Here is a 21,401-nt window from a genome sequence, read left to right as displayed (position 1 = left end):
TTAATTGCTTTAAAAAATAATAATAATGAACAGTTTATGAAATTTGTATTCCCGCCATTTGCAGAATTGCATTGCGACTGTGTAATACCTTCTGCATGTAGTGGTACAATATCATACAACATTGTTTGGATATGTGTGATACTTGATAAGTATATAAGGCATCGCAGAACCAGTTTCATTGCTTCGGACTTTCGGGGTATTTAAGCTCTAAATACCCTGTGAAGTTCAAGCCAGAGAATATTTGATATAAAATGAATTATGCAAGGGAATTCTATTTTCGAAGTAGTTATATCTTGTCAAGTTATATTATGTGTTTTAAATATTAAATGCCTTTTTTTAATTAATTCCGCGTACAGTACAATATTAAAAAACAGTGTGTTCATTATTAACTTAAACAATCAATAAAAAATATGTTTTTTAATGGCAATATAAACAATTGGTGTCATATTTTTTGTCTGTTTTCATTTATTATATTTAATTATTTTTTTACAGGTAATACATATCGATTTAATTGTGAAATATTTCAAGTCAAAATATAACTATAAACAACAACATTCAATTAGACTTGAAAAAAAAGATTGAGCTATGCCTTCTACTGAAAATCATACATTATTTATTTTCGAGAAGTGCTAAAATATACCGTTAGATTTTTCGGGTCACCTTTGATTAGGTTAAATAGAAATATTATTATGCCGGCCGAGGCAAATGGACTACATAGCATCCCAAAAAGCTCGAGGTAATAGACAAAGAGTTAAAATACATAATAACAAATAAATTTATTAATCACCCAAATTCTGAATCTGTTATGTGTCAGATTGTCAGGAATTAAACAGTATATTCATGGAAATGTAAATGAAGTCAGTCTTCAGACATCAGGAAACAAACATCGTTAAGTAATATATATAGTACGAATCAATTAACTACCCGTGGGCAGACTCGTCCTAATAATCCGTACATTTTCATCATAATAGCTAATCCCGAAATTCGCTCATGATTCAGGAAACACCGATTACCACACGCGGAGCTTTAGCAATTCGTTTGGCTACGTTTTGGTGAAATACGCATATATTATAGACTCGTACACACATGATTTAATGAATAGGAAATAAATAGACTATAGTTTGCAAATTTGTAAGCTAGAATGAATTTAAAAAATGGATTATGTTTGAAATAAAATAAAATACAAATGGTGTATAATAATTATATATTTAATAAGGAAAACTCGTTCAAGTGATATGGAGAAGTTTAAAAGGATAATGCTCATTTACAAAAACATATTCTATTTAATTTACATAATTTATGAAATTACAAAATGAGTTTTAATTAAATAAATACGTTTAGTTATTCATCTCTTATGGTATATCCAGAGCCGATTTACCGTAATACAAAAAATGGTAAGATAAGCCCACTTTCTAATACATCCCGCTACAACTCGACCCTTTCTTCCTTGTATATAATAAATCTTAAGGAGACCACTTCTTATGCACAGCGCTTGTCAAACTTTTGGACTTAATTGAGACGTTCGTTCTTTTTTACGTCATGAAACCAACCACGAATTTATTCAAATATAGCGTGACTCTAAAAGACTCGCATTGGGGTACATGACAGTATGGATGCCCAAATATTTTTATTTTTAAGTTTATTATTTTTCTATACAATTCTCTGCTCAAAAACTACTTAATCAATGTTGATATTATACATTAAATTGCATGTAAAATTTTTATTTTCATAAATTTCATTGTAATCTATTAGAATTGGTAGCAATTCTATACAGTTCTCTGCTTGTGATGAAGATCATTGGAATTTTTTTATCCCTAAAATATAAATGAAAAATATTAAATGATTAATTAACAAATAATTCAAGATTGCTTCCCTAATTTCATTCTATTTACACTTATCTACAAGCATCATTTTATATGGACAAAAACTCACCTGACACCTTAAAAGCTAACATCTTTCTCCTTTCAGTTTGAATAACACTGTCTGACATTTTAATGTGGCCTAATAATCAGAAAGAGTAAAAAAACTATAGAGTGGACCGATGGGCTTTGGCATTACACTAGATTGATGCTTCTTTCTTCCTGCGCTTGGGTCACTATCAATGAGATGTGCCTTATAATTTATTTGTTTTCCTAATACGTTCATATTTCTTATAATCCTACTGATATTATTTATATTTAAGTTTGTAAGGTTAGAGTTTAGTAACTGGATTTAATAGAATTGGCTAACCGGATTTGAAATAAACTTATGACTAGTTTAAGCAGATCTTAGATATATAATTTGTTATGTTGTGCTGAGACAAATTTTTATTGCATCATCTTTTAAAAATTAATGTTTTAAAATTTGATCTGTAACAATCATTATGACATTGCAACAAAGGTATTTTCAGCTGTCGATGTGATTGTATGTGTATGTAAGAAAATAAGTTAATAATCCGATTTGTATACTTATTATAACGGAAAATAATTTATATGGTTAAAACAAATACCTAAAAATACTTCTTAGTGATAGAATCAGCTTAATTGTCTGACTTACTCTCAAGCAGAGTACATACAAGGAAATTGTTTAATAATGGCGATTCTTATAAGGATACTAAAACATACTCATCGAATTATTGTATTGTTGTATCTCCTTGATAAGTGTAAAATGTTTGAAATTAATCTGTATGTTTGTTGAAATTAATCTATATGTTTGAAGTGCGTCAAATCAAGTCTGAAGGTAATTTATAAATTAACGTTAAAAAGCATATAAATGAATAGATGAATGTCATAAAAATATCGGTGTTTTAAGGAATCTACCAGACGTATTATTATTTATTTTTATTTAATTTCGAGTAACTCAGACTCATTTTGTTAGTAACAATTAATTCTTAAAAACTATGTTAGTATATCATGTCTTATATAAAATAAAATAATTTTGCCACTACTACAATGCTAAATATATTACTAACTATGCTAACTATATTGAGATAAAATAAGTTTAGTATTATTACTAGTATAATATTATGTTATCAGTGGCCTTGAGGTGGTTACTCGGAGTATATTTATTTTGTTTCAGTTTTTCATTAGATATCCAAGCATACTGTAAACTCGCCGAGGTGATTGAGATGCAATCTATAAAAGGACATAAATTATGACTAACGTCCGAATTATGGTGGTTCTATAACGTATTATGTTGTGTTGTATATTGATGCTTAGGTATTGTATAAGCCATATCTATGCTTTTTTGTTTATTTATTTTGCTTTAACAAGTCTGCGTTCTTAGTATTAGTTCAACTCAAATATTCGAGTTACAGTATTTCGATGGGAGTTTAATATAGTAATTGAGTTATATATTATTAAACATATAAAACTAATATTGCAACCTTAAATTATCTATAAAATACTACTAATAAAAAAGGAAAAATGTAATTTATCCATATTTTTAATTAACACGTAAAATATATAGACAAATAAACAATGATACAAATTTGGTTTCAATTATATCTCGATTATAATAAGTATGTTAGCAATTGTTTGTATGACGTCATGACGCTCGAGGTGTCAGAGATTGCGTGCGCGCCGGTTTCCTGTACTTACGCGGGCAGTGAAATTAGTGAAAATGAAATCAGGGAAATAGCGCGGGAAAGTGATTTATTAAATCAACCAAAAATTACCTCATCACTTAAAAATGTACTTTGTGGGTAAATTAATTGATTGTTGTTCCCCTATTTTTAGTAATTGAATGTTAGGTTGTTTACAGGTATAAATTAGTGATAGAAATAATTTTTACTTAATCCACGTTTTAACGTTTAAAATGTGAATTTCTGCGCTAAACGATAAAGTTATTTAATTAGTTTCCTTCTACCTCATCTTAGGAAGGTTTTCCATAATTAATCCTTACCCCCTTTTATCCCCTATCCCTTAAAAGCGGCCAATACATTAGCACAGACTCTATGCCTGCAAATGTTCAAAGGCGGAGATCGCTTACCTTCGGGCCAACCACCCGCTGCATGATATCCTGCCAGTCAATTTTCCAAGTAGGTAATCCTTTTCCAGATAGAATAAAAAAACTTGAATATTTATATATTCATTAACAAAAACTATTACCTAATACGTTCCTTTTTTCCGTCATGCAAATATTTCACTTTCTGCATCACGCACATCATTGCTTACATTGGCAAATATTATTACAATGTTTTGATACATAATTTAGATATTAGTACATATAAAAAGTAATTTATTGTAGTGAATGCATCTAAAAAACGAGAAATAAGTTATTTATTGCATAGAATGCACCTAAAAAAATAAAAATACATTTTCGGGTTGGTTAGTTTTGACAACAGTCAAGTGTGGGTTGCAATCGGTGACCGAAAGTTTCTCGCTTTAACTAAAAACCAAACTAGACTATTGTTTGACTTCCCTTGTCACTCCATTGCTGATCTGACAAGCATGGCCGTCCGGTCTCGAACTCCCGACTTTTTGTTTTAAGTCCGACGCTCAGACCACAACGCCTTGCTGAATACGGAACTTTCAAAAAGTAAAGCTGTTAAATATCCGTATTGTGAGGAGATTTTAACTTAAGAGGCAAATTTTAAAGAAATCGTACTTCGAAGATTCATAACTCCAATTAAAATAGGTAAAATAAAATGTTTAAACATATATCCAAAAGTATCAGTACATTTATAACAATTGATATGCCCCCGATCTTTCTTATATACCCCATCACACAAACATTGCACTCCAGGCAATATACTGAAGCTATATGGATATGCAGGCGGGTGGTGATAGATTCTTACCTAAAAAAAGCACGTGCTTATAGCTTAACGGTTCAAAAAAATCACCCAAATCAAACGGGCGCATTATAAATATTGCATAGATAAGATAATCCAAGCTTACTCGCTTTTCATTGCATCCACATAAACATAAAACTAAAATAAATAATGTATTTGTTTAACCTATGTTAATGACCCCTGGCCGTAAGTACGCATTAAGTTTTTATTACCGAGAGGCGTCACACAAGAGCGAAGCGATTTCGAGGCCCAAGATAACGATTTAATAGTTGCATGGATGCATGGTAATAAAATGTTTCGGAAATTGGTTACAATTACGTCGGTTCGGACTCTGTGGGAACGGATTTACATAGCATAATTAGATAGATACTGGTGCTTCGTTTATAGATGTTCAAGCTCTGTTATTCCTTCGACTAGAATCTTTGAGAAGCACGTTTGATAAATAGTACAACGACAAATATCATGGGAAAGAGGATTGTTTAAATATGTAATTTTTGTAGTTTTATACATTTTTTAGAAACGAAAGATTATGTATGCTATTTTTGTCCAGGCTTCCCTTATAAGCATATTATATTTATACTCATTTACGATTTAAATGTTTTGATAAAATACTTTATTTGTCTTGCTAGCATGTATCGTGTCATGTGTAAAGGTGGTGCGTTTTAAGGAAAATAATTGATTACCTACGCAACATATAATAGAATACCATATTAGTATCTATGCCAACATTTTCTTTTGGTAATTTAAATTTACATGCAATAATTGCATTGGCATTTTCTTTGCCATTTAACAAAATACATTTTTCTTCTTAATTCAATCAAATACCTGTAAACCTTTCAAGCGAAAAAACTTTGACAAAAAACATTAAAAATCCTAAAAGCTAATCACACTTCAATGGACTATAAAACGTAACACCATTAAGATTATAAATGTATCTCCGTTTGTTCAAAGACATTCATTGGAATCGGTTTATAAAAGTCATTATAAGTAACGGAATAATGCCATATATTACGACTAATCACTGCGTTTAATGTTAACAATGTATCAATATGAATTACGATACATCATGGTAAGGATGGTAGAAAGTGGGAAGCCCGCATAATAAATGAACGTATCTACACAATTTGTATTTAACTTCGTTAGTTATGGATACATGGACAGGGAAATGCAAGCGACATGGCCTACTTACTTTAATCTCTGGTTATCAAACCAAAAGTTTATTAGTACGAAGAAAGTATGAATATAATAGGCTTAATATAACGCAATCTTAAAGAACATTTTTGAATAATGTTTCTCCGTTATAAGAAAAACAGTATTTGTAATTGTTTAATAATTCAAGAAGGATTTTAAAGCGTTTAGTCATCCATCTCTTATCCAACTTGATATTAAATATTTATAAAATAATTATTATATATGTATTTATCACTAAACATTGATGTTAAATTAAATTAAATGTTCGTAGAAAGAAAGAAACTTTTATTTACTTGAATACGTTAGAACTTGAAATCATATCATTAACAATTTTCTCAAACTTAAAGACAATTTCAATGTCGTATCACCAACCTTAGTGACAAACAAAATTACATCAAACAAGGCAAATAACCGTATTATTTAATCCAATTACTGTCGTTATTTGAAATACAACAATCACGCGATTTGTTCTAGTGTGAAAATCATAAATATGACAAACAATAAAAGCAGAATGTAATCCAATTAAAAAAACTTACAGTTATTGAACAACGTCATTACACGTATACATTGAAAAAATTATTTTCCCAATAATAGTTGAAAGCTATTTTGTAACATATGTAATTTCAATTCATTCTTCTCACAAGGAGGCTACTCAGGAATGTACGCGATGTGCACAAAGGAACTCTAAATGGCTTCTATATAAAATCCGAAATATTACAACAATATTTATATCAAACAACATCACAATAAAAGCACTACGCGCGTAAGAATGTTAGAAATATGTTAAATAAAGACATCCTCTATACCACCCCACATTCATCAGGAAGCCGATATTTCAGAATATAAAAACAAACTATTCCTCGACTTATTGAATTATAATTCTTATAAACAATAAAACAATTACAGCCTTCGTACCTTGAGTATTTCCGAATTGCGCTACGCAGTTACGTCTAACTTCCGACCGGATTCGAACATAACCAATGTGTAATATTTGTTTTATAACGACTCATCCTAATTATTCGCATCACTAAATGCAGAACAAGCCCCTATAAAAGAAAATGTTTAGACATTTAGAAGTTAACTATATGAACGGGTAATGAGCATGCACGCATTGCGTACTTGTTCTGTCTTAAATGAAATGCTTTGATTTTAAATTATTCTCTAAACTCTAAACGCATATTGTGAAAGAGATTTTTATTTTGTAATTGAAACATTTATGTTTATAGCTGCTATTTATAGCTGTGTGGTATTTTATTGCTATATTTTAATGTGTAAATTTTAAATACGAGGTATAAAGTTCAACGATGACTCTCAAACCTAACGATGCATGCAAAGAAATTGCTCCCATTTTCTGTTATTTTAATTTCACATTAACTAATGCGTAGTTAATAAGCAAATAACTATAGCCATAAAATGTATGTTTTATTTGGTTATATATTCACCAGTTCATACTGTTTCATCCATCTTCCCATTCCGAAGACATTGTTAACAAAAATAGAAGATTACGAATAAATCTTATTAGATATTATAATAAGAATCACACACATACATAAAGATTAATAGAGCAATAATGTTACGCGTTTCGATTTCCTCGGTAACGAATTGTATATAGCTGCTATTACGTGATCGTGCTTTATGGTTGTCGACTGAAGATATCGTTTTGTTTTATTATTTTAATCCTCCTTGTGTAAGTGTTACGGATAATGCTAAAAGGAACCCGGGTTCTCTTCATGTTACCCAAGCTTTCTGGGCAATGTTCGATTAATTGTTTGAATTAATTTTATTTTGGTATTGTTTGTTGTATGGTGTTGAATTTTGGTATTAATTATTGAAATCTACCCGCAACGTTTTTATGAACGGAAAGCAAATATCACATTTCACATTTGTGTCTCATTTTTCTCATCTTTAAATGTACTTTTTCAAACATTCTATGATTCAATTTATGTGCTTTACTATGATTTAATTTTATTTGTTTTACTATGAATAAATTTTATGTGATCACGCATTTCAACTTTTTTGCGGCGATTACACAAAAGGCTGGGGTATTACTAAATGAAGCGGAGTAAGCCTAAGTTTACTCCTTAGTCTAACATTACCCATTACTTAAACACTATTATCGATCCAAGCTTAAAACGAAGAGGCGTGTGTAAAGTAAAATAAATATAGGGAGTTAACATATTTATTGGAACAACACATGTGATTGCATGTTCGAAGTGATGGAACCGATCGGCTAAATTGTGTTGCATATTTAAAAGAATTGTACTCAAAAGTCAAAAGTTATCCCCAAAGGTTAATAACCGGAACTGCTCATCTGTCTTCTGGCTTTTGTATATAACAAAGTCCCTTCAGAAATCGGTACTATACAACTCTAGTTTATATGTTTAGGTTCTTATTATTTGATACATCAATGGAAATCCGAATTGAGCTCTTTAAGCTTTTGTTTATTCGCCTTGCCATATCTCCGTTATGTGTATACATGGTAGATGCTATGTCATCATCTACTGGCGGAAATAAATCGACAGCAATACTAGCATAGTATTGTGCTATCTGTACCAGTGACAACCATTTATTCCTTTCGTAATGTGCGCTAACCCTGGCACTGAGCGGTAATGCGGATGCTCTTGTATCGCGTGCGCACGCGCATGCAACGATATTTACTGAGCGACTCTCAGTCCTTATCACATTAATCATACTTAGATGCCGTCTAATAAACTCAACAACAATGTTTGATCATTAACTGGCTCGTTATATCGGATAGGTTTTTGGCTGGCGGGTATTTGAAAGGTTTATGATAATTATGGTTTTATTTACTCGATCGTACATCATAGCGCAAGAAAAGCATATATAGCATATAAAGAAAAAGTGGACAACGTAGATAAAAAATGACTAGTTTTTAGGAAATCTCTGAATACAGAAAAAATGACAAATAAACTTTATAAAATAAATAAAGCGCATTCCTTCTTTTGTCTTATTTTGATCATATTTAAAAAGATCTCTTTAAAATATTTATTTAAACCACATTGTTATCTAATAGGTACTTACATAAACATACTATATGCATACTGTTCATATACAATCAATTGAACTATTAAGTACCAATTCACGCAATGATTTTATAAGACATTGGTTAGGTAAACGTTACAATAGTTATAACTTTAAAGTAATTGTTTATTTATAATATATCATAATGTTAGATAACTGATGTAACAGAATTATGTTAGAAACACATTACAAAAATACGAATAAAAAGATTTTAGTTGAAACTTCGAGAATAGTTTGTTGTGTAGAAAATTTTTAACTTTATCTTTCACTTCATTATTATCACTCCGCCATATTTGTCCTATACAGGCGACGCCCACCCTTCATTTCATTAATTATAATTATCAGAATAAAGCCGCTCAATGTCTTGTATTTTAACGATTTCAGTGTGGGAGTCGAGCACACTTAGATTCAAAATGGGTCAACTCTCAGCGGGGAATACACCACACTCAAACAGAAGAATGGCATGATATAGTAGCATGAGAATGCTGCTGTGTTTCGTACGGTAAGTGGTGAAGCTGGAGCCAACCTAACCTAATTATATCCAGTCCTTTATTACTTCATCATTCCTCTCTTTATCCCATTGGTATCCTTTAGAGTCGGTAATACATATGCAGAATCGTTAGGGTAAGATCTTCATGGGCGGTGGTAGCTCTGAGCATCAGGCAGCCCACCAGCTGCTTTGCCGACTATGATACAATAAAGTACAGAAATAATATATAGGACAGAAATTGTTAGAAACCTTCAGTAAAATATTATTGTCAGCTGAAAACAAAAAACCAGAACAAGTTTAAATTCTTCAATACGATATTTATGCAAAATACTAACAACTGGTTCATATTTCCACAGCTATAACCAAAATGCAAGAAGTCACGATCAGTTTTAAGGTGTAACCCAGTAAATTAAAAACACTTGAAAAAGATGTACAAATCATTTGAAAACCCAAGGAGTGATGGCATTCATTCATGAAGACTGGACTCTTTCAGGCGTGAAAATGAATGTTATAAATGAACACGCGTAACGCAAACAATTATCATACGAGCTTCAACACTGGTGTGGTGAAACGAGTGCAAAACGAATTGTTAGACCGAAGTTCCGACAATAGTGGAAGGCGACAATGGATTGGATGAAATTGGTCGGTATCTCGCGTTGCTGTGATTGTGTTTGTGTTAGTGATAAGTGCCGTGCCGTGTTTGTGAGTTTAGGGCGCCAAATGCTTAGATGTTTCAGTCACGATAATTTTTGAAGATTATTCAGACTTCGTAAATTAGTCCGCTCTAGTTCTTATTTAAACCAAAATGATTATATAAAGACCCGGTTTAAATAGCTTAGTTTTATATTAAATTCTTCATATAGTTTGTAATCTAGTCAAATATTAGAGCTTTTAACGTAATTCGAATAACGGTACACTTGAAATGAAATTATAATGAGCGAACTTGTTAATTTATTATCTTCGTTATAAAATCAAACCACCACAAAGCTCAAAAAGCAATATGTAATATTTAAACTAATAGAAAAAGACGTGGATTAATTCCAACCAGTTACTAAATATTTAATGAAAAAGGTGCGAGTTCATATTTTTTTATGGGAAAGCTCCATCCTTCTAGCTATCGACCCAACATAAATATTATAATGTAACTAAGTTTAGACGTATGATGACGATGAATGTATTAATGTCAACAAAGTACTGTACCAATTTCAGGATTCCTTCGCAATTTTCAATATGAAGTGGTGAAGCTTTTAGGAAACCGTTGTTGAATTATTATCATAGTGAAAATAATGATGACAAAAATATATCGATATGTAAAGGGTTTTTTTTATAAACGTAAATAAATAAAAGAACATGTTAATTACGAAACTTCGTTTGATTTTAAGAGTTGATAATAATTGAAACGTATTAAAACTAAGACTATTATCGTAAAAAGGGAGTTAAAAGGGAAAAACGCATGTATGAAGTTGCTGTTTTAATCACGTTACTAATTAAATTGTCGTAATACAATAATTCATAACTACTATAAACAGTCCCAGAGAAATGAATTTAAATTGTAAATATTTATGTATGATTCATTTTGTTACAGTTCGCTCTTCTTGTAGCTGTTGCATTTGTCTCTATTAAGGCAGATGGACCTAAGTAAGTACTTTTAATATTTGTATGCATATTTAGTTTATGTAAATATAATTACCCTATATTGAACACTTTCATGTAAGGAAATGCGAATTTATTTATGCTTTGCGAAGTTTTAATCTAGTCATTATGCATTGCGATTATGATTTTACGAATTTTATGAAATAAATACCCCTGTCAAACTTTAATAGCAAACAATACTCACATATAGTGTTTTGTAAAAGTTTCCGTCGCTTCAAAGGAGTCGGATATTAATTACAAATACAACAATAGAAAATACAGGCAGCATTAATGTACGCCCTGATCTAACGATGAATAATTTAATATTAGAAAATCCGAAATTAAATCAAAATTATAAATAAAGCAATCGAAAACCGATTTCATAAAATTTTAACAAAAGCCATATATTAAATATTGTAAATTTACTACATAGAGAGTGCTTAAAAATATTAATCATGTATTGAACATATTAATAATAATTTATAATATCGTGTGATGGACAGTACACGGCGAGACAGGGAAAGCCGAGCCGGTCCATTGACACTAGACGGAACAACGTGTAAAAACTAGCTGAGCACGCATGCGAACGCAACGACCATTACCTTTTACATACGCCTTCCGCATGTATCCATACTCTTACTTTTACATTTATATGTGCCTATACAATCAAGTACCATCAGCTATATTGTTGTATACCATCTCTAATTTTCTCTTGTTACAGAAAAAAAATACGCATACATCTACCACAGAAGGTGAAGCACATACACCACCATAAGAAGATATATATAACGAACCACCCTGCGTCCTCACAATATGCCCCGGCCTATATGCCGAGCGCGGAAGGATCAGTGGCGGTACCGACCAGCGTTTTGCCGGGAGTCAACCACCTCATGCCCATTAATGATATATATGATGACCACCAGGACCGAGTACCGAACCTATCATCTGCCGCCTCACATCTACTACCTCTCTACCATGCCAGAGGGTATTACGGGCCGACGCACACTGAAATAGAAGAACAAGAATATGATCTGTCACCTTCCGAGCCAACGGACAATTTTGCACCATCAGGTTTTTCTGCCCCAGGTGTCGCCATTGGGTCAGGTCACCCACCAAAACGTGTTAAAATTATTAAATTAAATGAGCCACCACGAAAAAAGGTAGTCAAGAAAAGCAAGCCAAAACGACTTCCCGGCCGTCGCAGACCTGTTCCAGCAACACCACTGGTAGAAGGAGAGCATCCGGTATCCCCATTCCATGAACAATTTTATTCCGACGTTGATGGTTCAGCAACTATCAGAAAAGTAAGAAAACCTCCAAGAGTTGAAAAAATTATCGACGGAGACACCGAGCACATACACACTTATAGTGAAGAACATATTCATAAAGTACTTTTTGATGGAAATTCAAAAATACCGAACTTAATTGGAGTTGATCCTATAGCTGCTATGCCAGCCTTTGCGAGACCAGCTCCGGCCTATCCATTTAAGGGCGCTCAAGCAATTTTTGCCATTCCCAGACATCCTTTCACAGGTCTGGCAACTTTGGGTACGATGGCGTCTCCTGCACACTTTGAATATGCGGCTTATAATCCACGAGAGGTAACCCATGATCACATATATCATGATCACGGAGAAATACCTTCAGGTCTTGATATAACTAAAGATCCAATGAGCTTGCCTCCGAAAGTATCATATAATGGGCAAGGTATAAGATTAAGTACACTCAAAAATTTAGCCAAAGCTAAAGCTGCAAAATATAAGAAACCTTTAAAGCCTGTATCCAATGATTACTCTTACTATGAAGGAATATACACAGATAATAATCGACAGAAAAAAATACCAAGGCCATCAATTACACCAAGTGGTTTTGAAGCAACAGCTGAAGACGGCGGTTACAGATCACTCTCCGACTTGACGTTTAAAAATAGCAACACCAAACCTCGAAACCAAGTAACTTACTACGGAAAGTCACCAAACGAGTTTAGATCACAAAGTGCCTCGTCACCTTTTAGCGTGTCTTCATCGGTTGTACATGATTACAAGTCAAATAATTTCGTAAATCCCGGATCCGCTCCGGGAAGCACGACCAAATTTAAAGACCCATTCGTTAATTTTAAAGACAACTACGCTAACAACTTTGAATATGACACATTCGCATCATCGTCCAATCTGTTCGCTTCAGAAGATAAAAATGACAGCGGGAGTTTTACACTATCACCTCATAAAGAAAAAAAGAAATCTATATCAACTCAAAATATAAGCTTTAGGGGTAAGGATCATGTAACCTATATAAATCATTTGGGAAGCGACCCTGCGATGATAAATGATGGTACTCCAACCGCTTTGGATAATCTTGACCTTTTTGATCAGACATCATCATCGAATGTAGTGACACCTACACCTCTCACGCACAAATCTTCGTCTCCCATACACGATATTGTTTCGTATTTGAATTCGAAGTCGATACAAGACCAACCGATAAGTTTGCCTGAAGCTTCAAATAATAATTTCCAATACGCGGAAGCTCCGACTCAATCGACTACACCTTATCCAACTTCAGTGACGACTCTCCCAAATCAAAATACTCAGTATAATCATCAAAATAAAGATACTACGGAGAAACAAGGAGTCGCAGAATCAAGAGACGCCAAAAACATAAGAGAGGCAAATATGCACCCATACAGTCAAAGCAATAATCCCACAACAGTGAGAGGCAAACTTAAATATGGTGACAAACTCTAGTGATATGAAAAATTAAGTTATTATTATTAGAATAAGTGGTAGTTTAAAAAGAACGTGATCTTAACTCTGCACGTGCCTAACATTAAAATTCTATTGTGATAGTAATACTTCGTAACTTAATGTTGAGATAACTTATTTATTGAAATCGTATTCATTGTTTCCTGTAAATAATACATATACCACATAAATGGAATTCATGCATTTTATACGAATTCTTAGATGTTGTAAGTAAAATAATTTAAACTAAAAGATGATGTTAATTTATTTTTTGAACTTTTTTAGCGCCTATGACAAAAAAATGCACTTTTACTCAAAAAAGTGTTACTACGATTATGGCTGGGATATAACTTTAAATAAACAAATGCTACATAACTAAAAAAAAATAAATGCATCAGAATACCTAATAATAATGGTATAATAACTTAACAATAATTTTCGTATGAAGGTAAGATGGAAGATTATTTTCATACACTACATGCATTATAGATGGTAGGTATATAGAGTATTACTAGCTGCGCCCCGCGGTTTCACCCGCGTAAGTCCGTATCCCGTAGGAATATCGGGATAAAAAATAGATGTTGGCCGATTCTCAGACCTACCCAATATGCTTACCAAATTTCAGAGGAATCGGTCAAGCCGTTTCGGAGGAGTATGGCAACGAAAACTGTGACACGAGAATTTTATACATATAGATTTAAAATATTAAAAAATAATTATAGTATTGAAATTCATATGTGAACTATTGATTGAGAATATGTACAGTTTAAATGCGTCCATAAAATTTGACATGTCAGGTTTACGTTATTTTTTTTTATCTCAAATAATATTTGGCAAGAAATTATCTGAATAATGGATAAAGAAAAGCTGACAACAGGGGTCAGCCAATTTCCCACAATCACACATAAGAACAACGTAAGAAAAATTATGTAGGAAATTGTTTTAACTTTCAATAAAGGTCATGAGAAACGGAGGAGCTTTCGAGGAAGATGCCCTTCACTTTGGTGATGCGTTGCATAACCAGCAGCTGGGTAAGTTCATGGTACACCGCCTAATGTAATCGATAAGTCTTACTGTATTACCTATGCCATTCACTAAGACTATACGACGTGTTGCATTTCGTCTCACCTCTTCTTTAAAAAAGAGGAAAGTCAATGACCTTTACGTGTCAAATGTCATTTTGAAAAACAGACAAGAAGTAAACCCAATTTGTACGGCATATTTCATTATGCCTGACTCTCATATCAAATTAATATAAAAAAATTATTTATTAAATTACATTATCGTTTAATTGGTTAGAACTCATAGCTAAGGCGATCCTATTTTCTTAGTTAGATAGCATATTACTTTTATAATGTAATAATTCATTGTTTACTTACTTATACATTTAATTTTGTTATAAATGGATCATTAACAGTTTCAGAGATTAACAGACATGTGATACACTGTGATCAAATTTATTTCCGAGTAAATGCTTTACTCTCCAAACAAGAGAAATTACGTACTGTGTTAAATAAGAATGTATTGGTAGTCGTTGGTAAAACAGCTCTACGATTACAACGGTTTGATGCTGATTTTACTCTTTGTTTATTATATACTAGCAATCCGCCCAGGCTTCGCCCGTGGTACATAAATAGCCTAAAGCCTTCGTCAATAAATAGGCAATCTAAAACTGAAAGAATTTTTCAAAACGGACCAGTATTTCCTGAGATTAGCGAGTTCTAGCAATAATCATTAATGTTTTCTGCTAATCGTATATTAGCATACTTTGAAATTTAATAAATGTAAAAGTATAGAGCGTTCAACAGCTGGAGCTTGGCCTGGGAGCGGTTACTACCACCCATGAACAATTGTGGAGGTAGGGCCTACTCAAATGTGTTGACTCCTTAAACATTATATCATGTTAATGTAATAGGAAGGCGGCAGTCCTCTCGTCACAATTTCTGTCTCATAAACACAAGCGTCTGATTAGCGTTATTAAAGCTTGATATAGAGCAAAACCGGCCAGATGATATCTTATATCTATGTTAAATTTATGAATGGTCGCCGTTTCCTCTTTTACTTTCACGTGTAGCAATTATATAAAATGTTATGTGAGAGATTAGTATGTTATATAACGGTTTTTTTTACTGCACATAATTATTATGATTATAGTTCACACACAGAAAACGATTTGCAACGTGTTTTAATTATTTCTCCTAATTTCGCTTCGCATATCTTCAATGTATATTTTAAACGTATGGTATATTCTTAGAAAACGTTGTATAAAGGTTATATTTATAGATAGATTATGAATCATATAGTGGAATCTGTTACGGAAAACCATAAGTTTCTCTTAAATATTTTAAGCCTTTATTCTGTATAAAGAAACGTCGATCCTTTTAAGTCCTTTCGAAATTCTATAACACCTCAAGCCATTTCACTATTTCAATGCATTTGCAAATGTTTGTGGATATTATGATCGGCAAGTTTCACTTCGCTTTTCTCTTAATTCGAGTGATTTAAGACGACTTTCCTATTCTTATTCCCATAGGAAAGAGTTTATTTAATATATAGTTAAATACTTTCTTTTTATTTCATTATTCATAATAGAATTTATATTTGTAAAGTTTTCAAATTGATACAATGAGTATGTACTAAGTAATTGTACTCCACCGCAGAATGTGGTAAATGCAGTGTATTTTTAGAGCCTCTTTATATTTCAAACAGAAGTTTATTACTTTTACTAGTTATTCAATTTCTATCACAGCGGAATAATATTCAATTAATGCATGTTCAGTTGAGCAGTAAAGCTGTCAAGAGTATATTTTTTTATAATTATGTGTATAATCACAGCTGGAGTTAAAATGTATTATACTGAGGAAATAACATAATTAAAGCATTTTCTATTTTTATAGAGCATATTTATGTTTTTTGAGCAAGTGAAAGTAGTCATTACTTTAATTTGTGGCACCTTAACTTGAACGGCTGCGCCAAGAATTTAATCCAGAAACTTACGTGTTGAATGATGCTTAACGACATTTTTTATTAATTAGTATTTGATATAAAAGCACAATTATTATTTATTTGCTTTTATTTCTATAATATCTAAGTATTATTTATTAACTCAAAGCACAGGAGACATAGGAATAATTCGCATACAGTAAAAACATTAAGTCGCTGAGCTTGTAACACTAAATTAACAAATGGCAATTAAGCAATAAAACGCAAACAATAATAGTAATAACAATTTACTCCCAAACATAACATGACAATAACTTATTTCTAAACCTACTTATATTTACATTGACATCAGTCCTTAATACTGGATAGGCTTCAGGGAAGCTATGACTTAGTGGATTTTGAAATTATTTTCTCTTGTGATATGGACCGCCTCCGTGGCCTGCGCTAATAGCGTTTGTGTAGCTGTCTCCAAAACCATGACCTCCCGAACCATGACCATGGCCCCCAAAATCGCTTCCTCCAATAGAGCCTCCGTGTCCACCGCCAGCACCTACACTGTAGTCACCATGACCGAATCCTCCAGAACCGTGGCCGAGGCTGTAGCTATCTCCTCCATGGCCGCCACCTCCACTCGAATAACTGTCATGACCACCGAAGTCGCCTAAACCGCCGGAGCCATGACTTCCAGCTAATGCGACAGTGTAACTATCCTGACCAGATCCATGGCTGGAGTAACTACTCCCATGATCATCATGACCGTATCCTCCGCCACCGATGTCTAAGCTGTTACCGCCGCTGAAGCCACCGCCGTGACCGTGGTCGCCACCAAATCCACCGTGGCCTCCAACGCTGGCGCTGAATCCTCCGTGTCCACCGCCGATACCGTGACCTAGATCGTATCCACCATGGTCACCTCCTATATCGTGACCACCGCCAAAACCGCCTCCATGACCACCAAGATCATGACCTCCGTGACCACCACCAAAACCGCCTCCATAACCACCTAGATCGTGACCGCTACCGTGGCCGCCTCCAAATCCACCGCCGTGACCACCGCCGATATCGTGACCGCTTCCGTGACCACCGCCAAACCCGCCGCCGATATCATGACCGCCTCCATGACCACCGCCAAAACTACCAGCATAACCACCCAGATCGTGACCACCTCCATATCCACCTCCAAATCCACCTCCGTGACCACCAATATCATGTCCACCGCCGAAACCTCCGCCGTGACCTCCAATATCATGTCCACCGCCGAAACCTCCGCCGTGGCCACCCAGGTCGTATCCTCCGTGGCCACCTCCTAAGTCGTGACCGTGTCCACCGCCGAAACCTCCATGACCGCTGTCATGACCACCTCCCAAATCATATCCATGTCCGCCACCTACATCGTGGCCTCCATAGCCTCCACCAAATCCTCCGCCGAATCCACCGCCGCCGTGTCCGTGGTCGTGACCTTTCAAGTGGTCAACGAAACCGCCATGCAAATGTTCGGCGAAGCCGCCACCGCCGTGGTCATCGTGGTGATCATGAACAACTACTTCTTTTGATGAATGGTGGTCGTCTGGTATGTGAACTCGGATGTGAACGCTGCAACAAGAAATAACCATTGTAAATTAATATAACCAAACAAGCTATCTCGTTTGAACCCCAGTGAAATCTTAAAGGTTGAACAATAGATTTTCACCATTTACTGCGACAACAAGATGCGTGGGAAACACATTATAGAAATTCGTATTGCGCTAACTTTTTTGCGGTTGCCATAGAAACGTGTAATTGATACTTTAATACGGATGGTACTTACTGTTCATGTCCACCGAATGTTGCGGAGCTGATGCCAATGCTAGCCAACAGGAAACAGCCGAGCTGAAATGCAAAATACATGTTTGGTTACATAAACCCTATGAGTATGAAAACGAAAGCGGTCAGAACCACTTCCACAAGATAATGTCTTGCGCCGTTACAAATGACGTAAGTCAAAGATAATGCATTCAAGTACTATATTTATTCATCTGTTTTGCTAACATCAAATTAAAATGTAATTTTGTCGTTTATACGGTCTTTTAAAGAGATAAATCTATGCATCTCTAAAATAAATAACGTTTTGGACAAATTATAAAATAATAAATTACAATTTTGACAAATATAGCTAGGATATATGGAGGCACTAATTGAATAAAGTTATCGTAAATAAAAATTACACGTAAGCAAGGAAAGTCCTGCTAACAAAAAAGCTCACACGCCACCGCACGCACACACGCACAACTTATCACCAAATCCAGTTCTTATTCCCACACAAACAAAGATTTTTCACATCTGTATTAGTATTTTTCCATAACCAAGTTGGAAAATTACTCACGGCGAAACAGGAAGCCATGATGAGTAGCAGCTATCCTCGCCGTATCGTTCAGATGGTTCTATGCACTTTACTCTCCACGCGTGCCTTTTATATGACAGTGAATGTACAACACCCCTCTGCGCTAACTTCGAAAATAAATCTCAGCTGGATTATAATAATTACATAGGAACTAACGCTTAGAAAACACTGCTCTTGTTATATCAGTCGATAAGTTCTGTATCGGCCCTAATTATGGGAAAAGGTCCTGTTGTAGATTCCCTTCTTCCTGTCTATCGCAATGGTCTTCAATTACATATTATTAAGAAAATGTTCTCATGATAATATAACGTCAGTATCTTTATTAACCCGAAGTTCATTTAATGAGCTGTCTCTAAGATCGACATGTGTATAGGAAAATAGAACCGACATCGCATTTAGATAATGTATTTTTTGATAACTATATTTTATCAATTAATTGTTAAAAGTTAGCAAATATGTAACCATAAAATAAAACATCAACATATCAAAATGAAAGATAGAATATGAATATTTATAAGGTACCAAAAACTTTTATTAACCTAAGTATAAAGAGAAGTTTGGAGGATTTATGTAGGCGAACTTTAATGCTTAAAGCGTGATTTAAATTTAGATGAAAGTCGGGATAAGAATTAATTTAATGTTTTGCTAGAAGTAGGTACGATACATATAAATAAGATTAAATTATATTAATAAATAGTAAAATCTTATCTAATTAAATCTTATTAATAAATAATTAAAACAAATATATGTGACGTGTATTACAAAATTAGAAACGTATATCCTTAATTCTCTCTTATCACCTAAGTACCCAATATGGTACCTTTTTTTTCTATATGGTTAAATTCAAAACATAACATCCATCAATAATTGACATGTTATTAATTACTTTGACAAATCTTCGATAACTAAACAAAAATGTAATCGGCGGAGCCGGGACGAGCGACTAGTTTCAAATAAATACAATTATAAATAAGTTAATTACGTAGTAGGAAGCAATAAAAGTTTTACAATTTTTAATTTGAGCTGGCCTACGACTGCACTTGCGTGGAATTCGAGAAGAAAGTAACATAACAAAATGAACCAAGTTACATAAAAATTTGGTGTTTATTTAAAGTCATTTTCATGTGTTTGAGTAACAAACATCCATCTTTTACAGGAAATTTAATTACAATTATATACGCTCATAGAAGGCCTATGTAGCTACAATGGGAAGAAATATGTGCTGCTGATGATGATAATGGTACTGAAAAATGCACGAAATTATGATGAAACATTTCTTATAACTTATTATAATATATTTTTATAATATATTTTTAAATAGCAATTTCATCTGATCGTTAATTTGATCTGAATCTCAATCATTAATCTAGTTTTCAGTACGAGCCAAACTTCCCATTGTTATTTTACTTAAAATATATACTTACTACAAACCTTTATTCGTATTATCATGCATGCTGTTCACAGTCTTTTAATCCCAATATTATCTAAGCCTGAATCCAGTCAGTAAGTTGCATACGTTACGGGCTTAATTTCATTACGCACTTCTGAATAAAAAGCGATTCTTCATCAAGATCATGCGTATAGAAAAAGTTATAGAAAGATCGCAAATATGCATCGTGAAGTAAATAGTTGTAACCAATAGATTATGCACGATAAATGAAAGCTTATGTCCGTGCATCATCACGTTTAGGTCCAGTCCAGACGCAAAGAAAACGTTTTGTAATCATATAAAACGTTTATAATCTGTAATTTTCAAACAGCATTCATTTTATGTGATGTTTAGAAACGTATATAAGTAAGAGTAATGTTCATTACATGTATTAGAATATAAGTAAGTTAAATGACAGACATTTCACCCATCTGTGACCGTTATGCTATTTTTGAATAAATTTTAAATTTAAAGAATATTAAGTCAGTTCCTGCCTTTGTGAGTTTATCTAAACGTGAGAAAGTTTCCTAACCACGGAAACAATCAACGATAACAAAAAAAAATATTAGTGAAACTATAAAAAGATATTAATTTAGTGTGTGTGTTATATATATTTTTATGAGTATCAGACAAAAGTGTGCTCGACTTATGACCAGGTGTGAAGTTGATTTGTTTTTAGCCTTAGAGATACACATTTCCTACACTGAAGAACCATTATGATACTATTACGTAACGTCATTGACATTTCAATATGTGTTGAGTTTTTTAAACACTCGATAAGC

At 33.4% G+C, this 21,401-nt stretch overlaps 2 protein-coding genes across 2 annotated transcripts; one reads left to right on the top strand and one right to left on the bottom strand.

Moving 5' to 3' along the window:
- Nucleotides 1–10,007: 10,007 nt before the first annotated feature.
- LOC119835391 lies at nucleotides 10,008–14,119 on the top strand. The gene is made up of 3 exons (XM_038360145.1): nucleotides 10,008–10,136; nucleotides 11,080–11,132; nucleotides 11,848–14,119. Exons 1-3 carry the CDS (start codon nucleotides 10,119–10,121, stop codon nucleotides 13,868–13,870), a joined length of 2,094 nt encoding a protein of 697 aa, XP_038216073.1. The 5' UTR covers nucleotides 10,008–10,118; the 3' UTR covers nucleotides 13,871–14,119.
- A 2,962-nt stretch (nucleotides 14,120–17,081) lies between these two features.
- On the bottom strand, nucleotides 17,082–19,298 carry LOC119835578 (glycine-rich cell wall structural protein-like). Its single transcript, XM_038360487.1, has 3 exons — nucleotides 19,173–19,298; nucleotides 18,618–18,679; nucleotides 17,082–18,403 (listed from the first exon to the last, which is right to left on the bottom strand). Exons 1-3 carry the CDS (start codon nucleotides 19,188–19,190, stop codon nucleotides 17,215–17,217), a joined length of 1,269 nt encoding a protein of 422 aa, XP_038216415.1. The 5' UTR covers nucleotides 19,191–19,298; the 3' UTR covers nucleotides 17,082–17,214.
- Nucleotides 19,299–21,401: the final 2,103 nt, after the last annotated feature.

This window comes from Zerene cesonia, chromosome Z (assembly GCF_012273895.1).
Source record: "Zerene cesonia ecotype Mississippi chromosome Z, Zerene_cesonia_1.1, whole genome shotgun sequence".
Classification (NCBI taxonomy): Eukaryota; Metazoa; Arthropoda; class Insecta; order Lepidoptera; family Pieridae; genus Zerene; species Zerene cesonia.
The sequence above is the reverse complement of the archived record's forward strand: the minus strand, read 5'-3'. Positions and strand labels throughout refer to the sequence as shown.

What these genes read in the sequence shown, in the direction of transcription:
- LOC119835391 (XM_038360145.1), top strand. An exon ending in ATTAAGGCAGATGGACCTAA is followed by an intron (nt 11,133 to 11,847) that starts GTAAGTACTTTT and finishes CTCTTGTTACAG; the next exon opens with AAAAAAAATACGCATACATC.
- LOC119835578 (XM_038360487.1), bottom strand. An exon ending in ACATTCGGTGGACATGAACA is followed by an intron (nt 18,404 to 18,617) that starts GTAAGTACCATC and finishes TTCTTGTTGCAG; the next exon opens with CGTTCACATCCGAGTTCACA.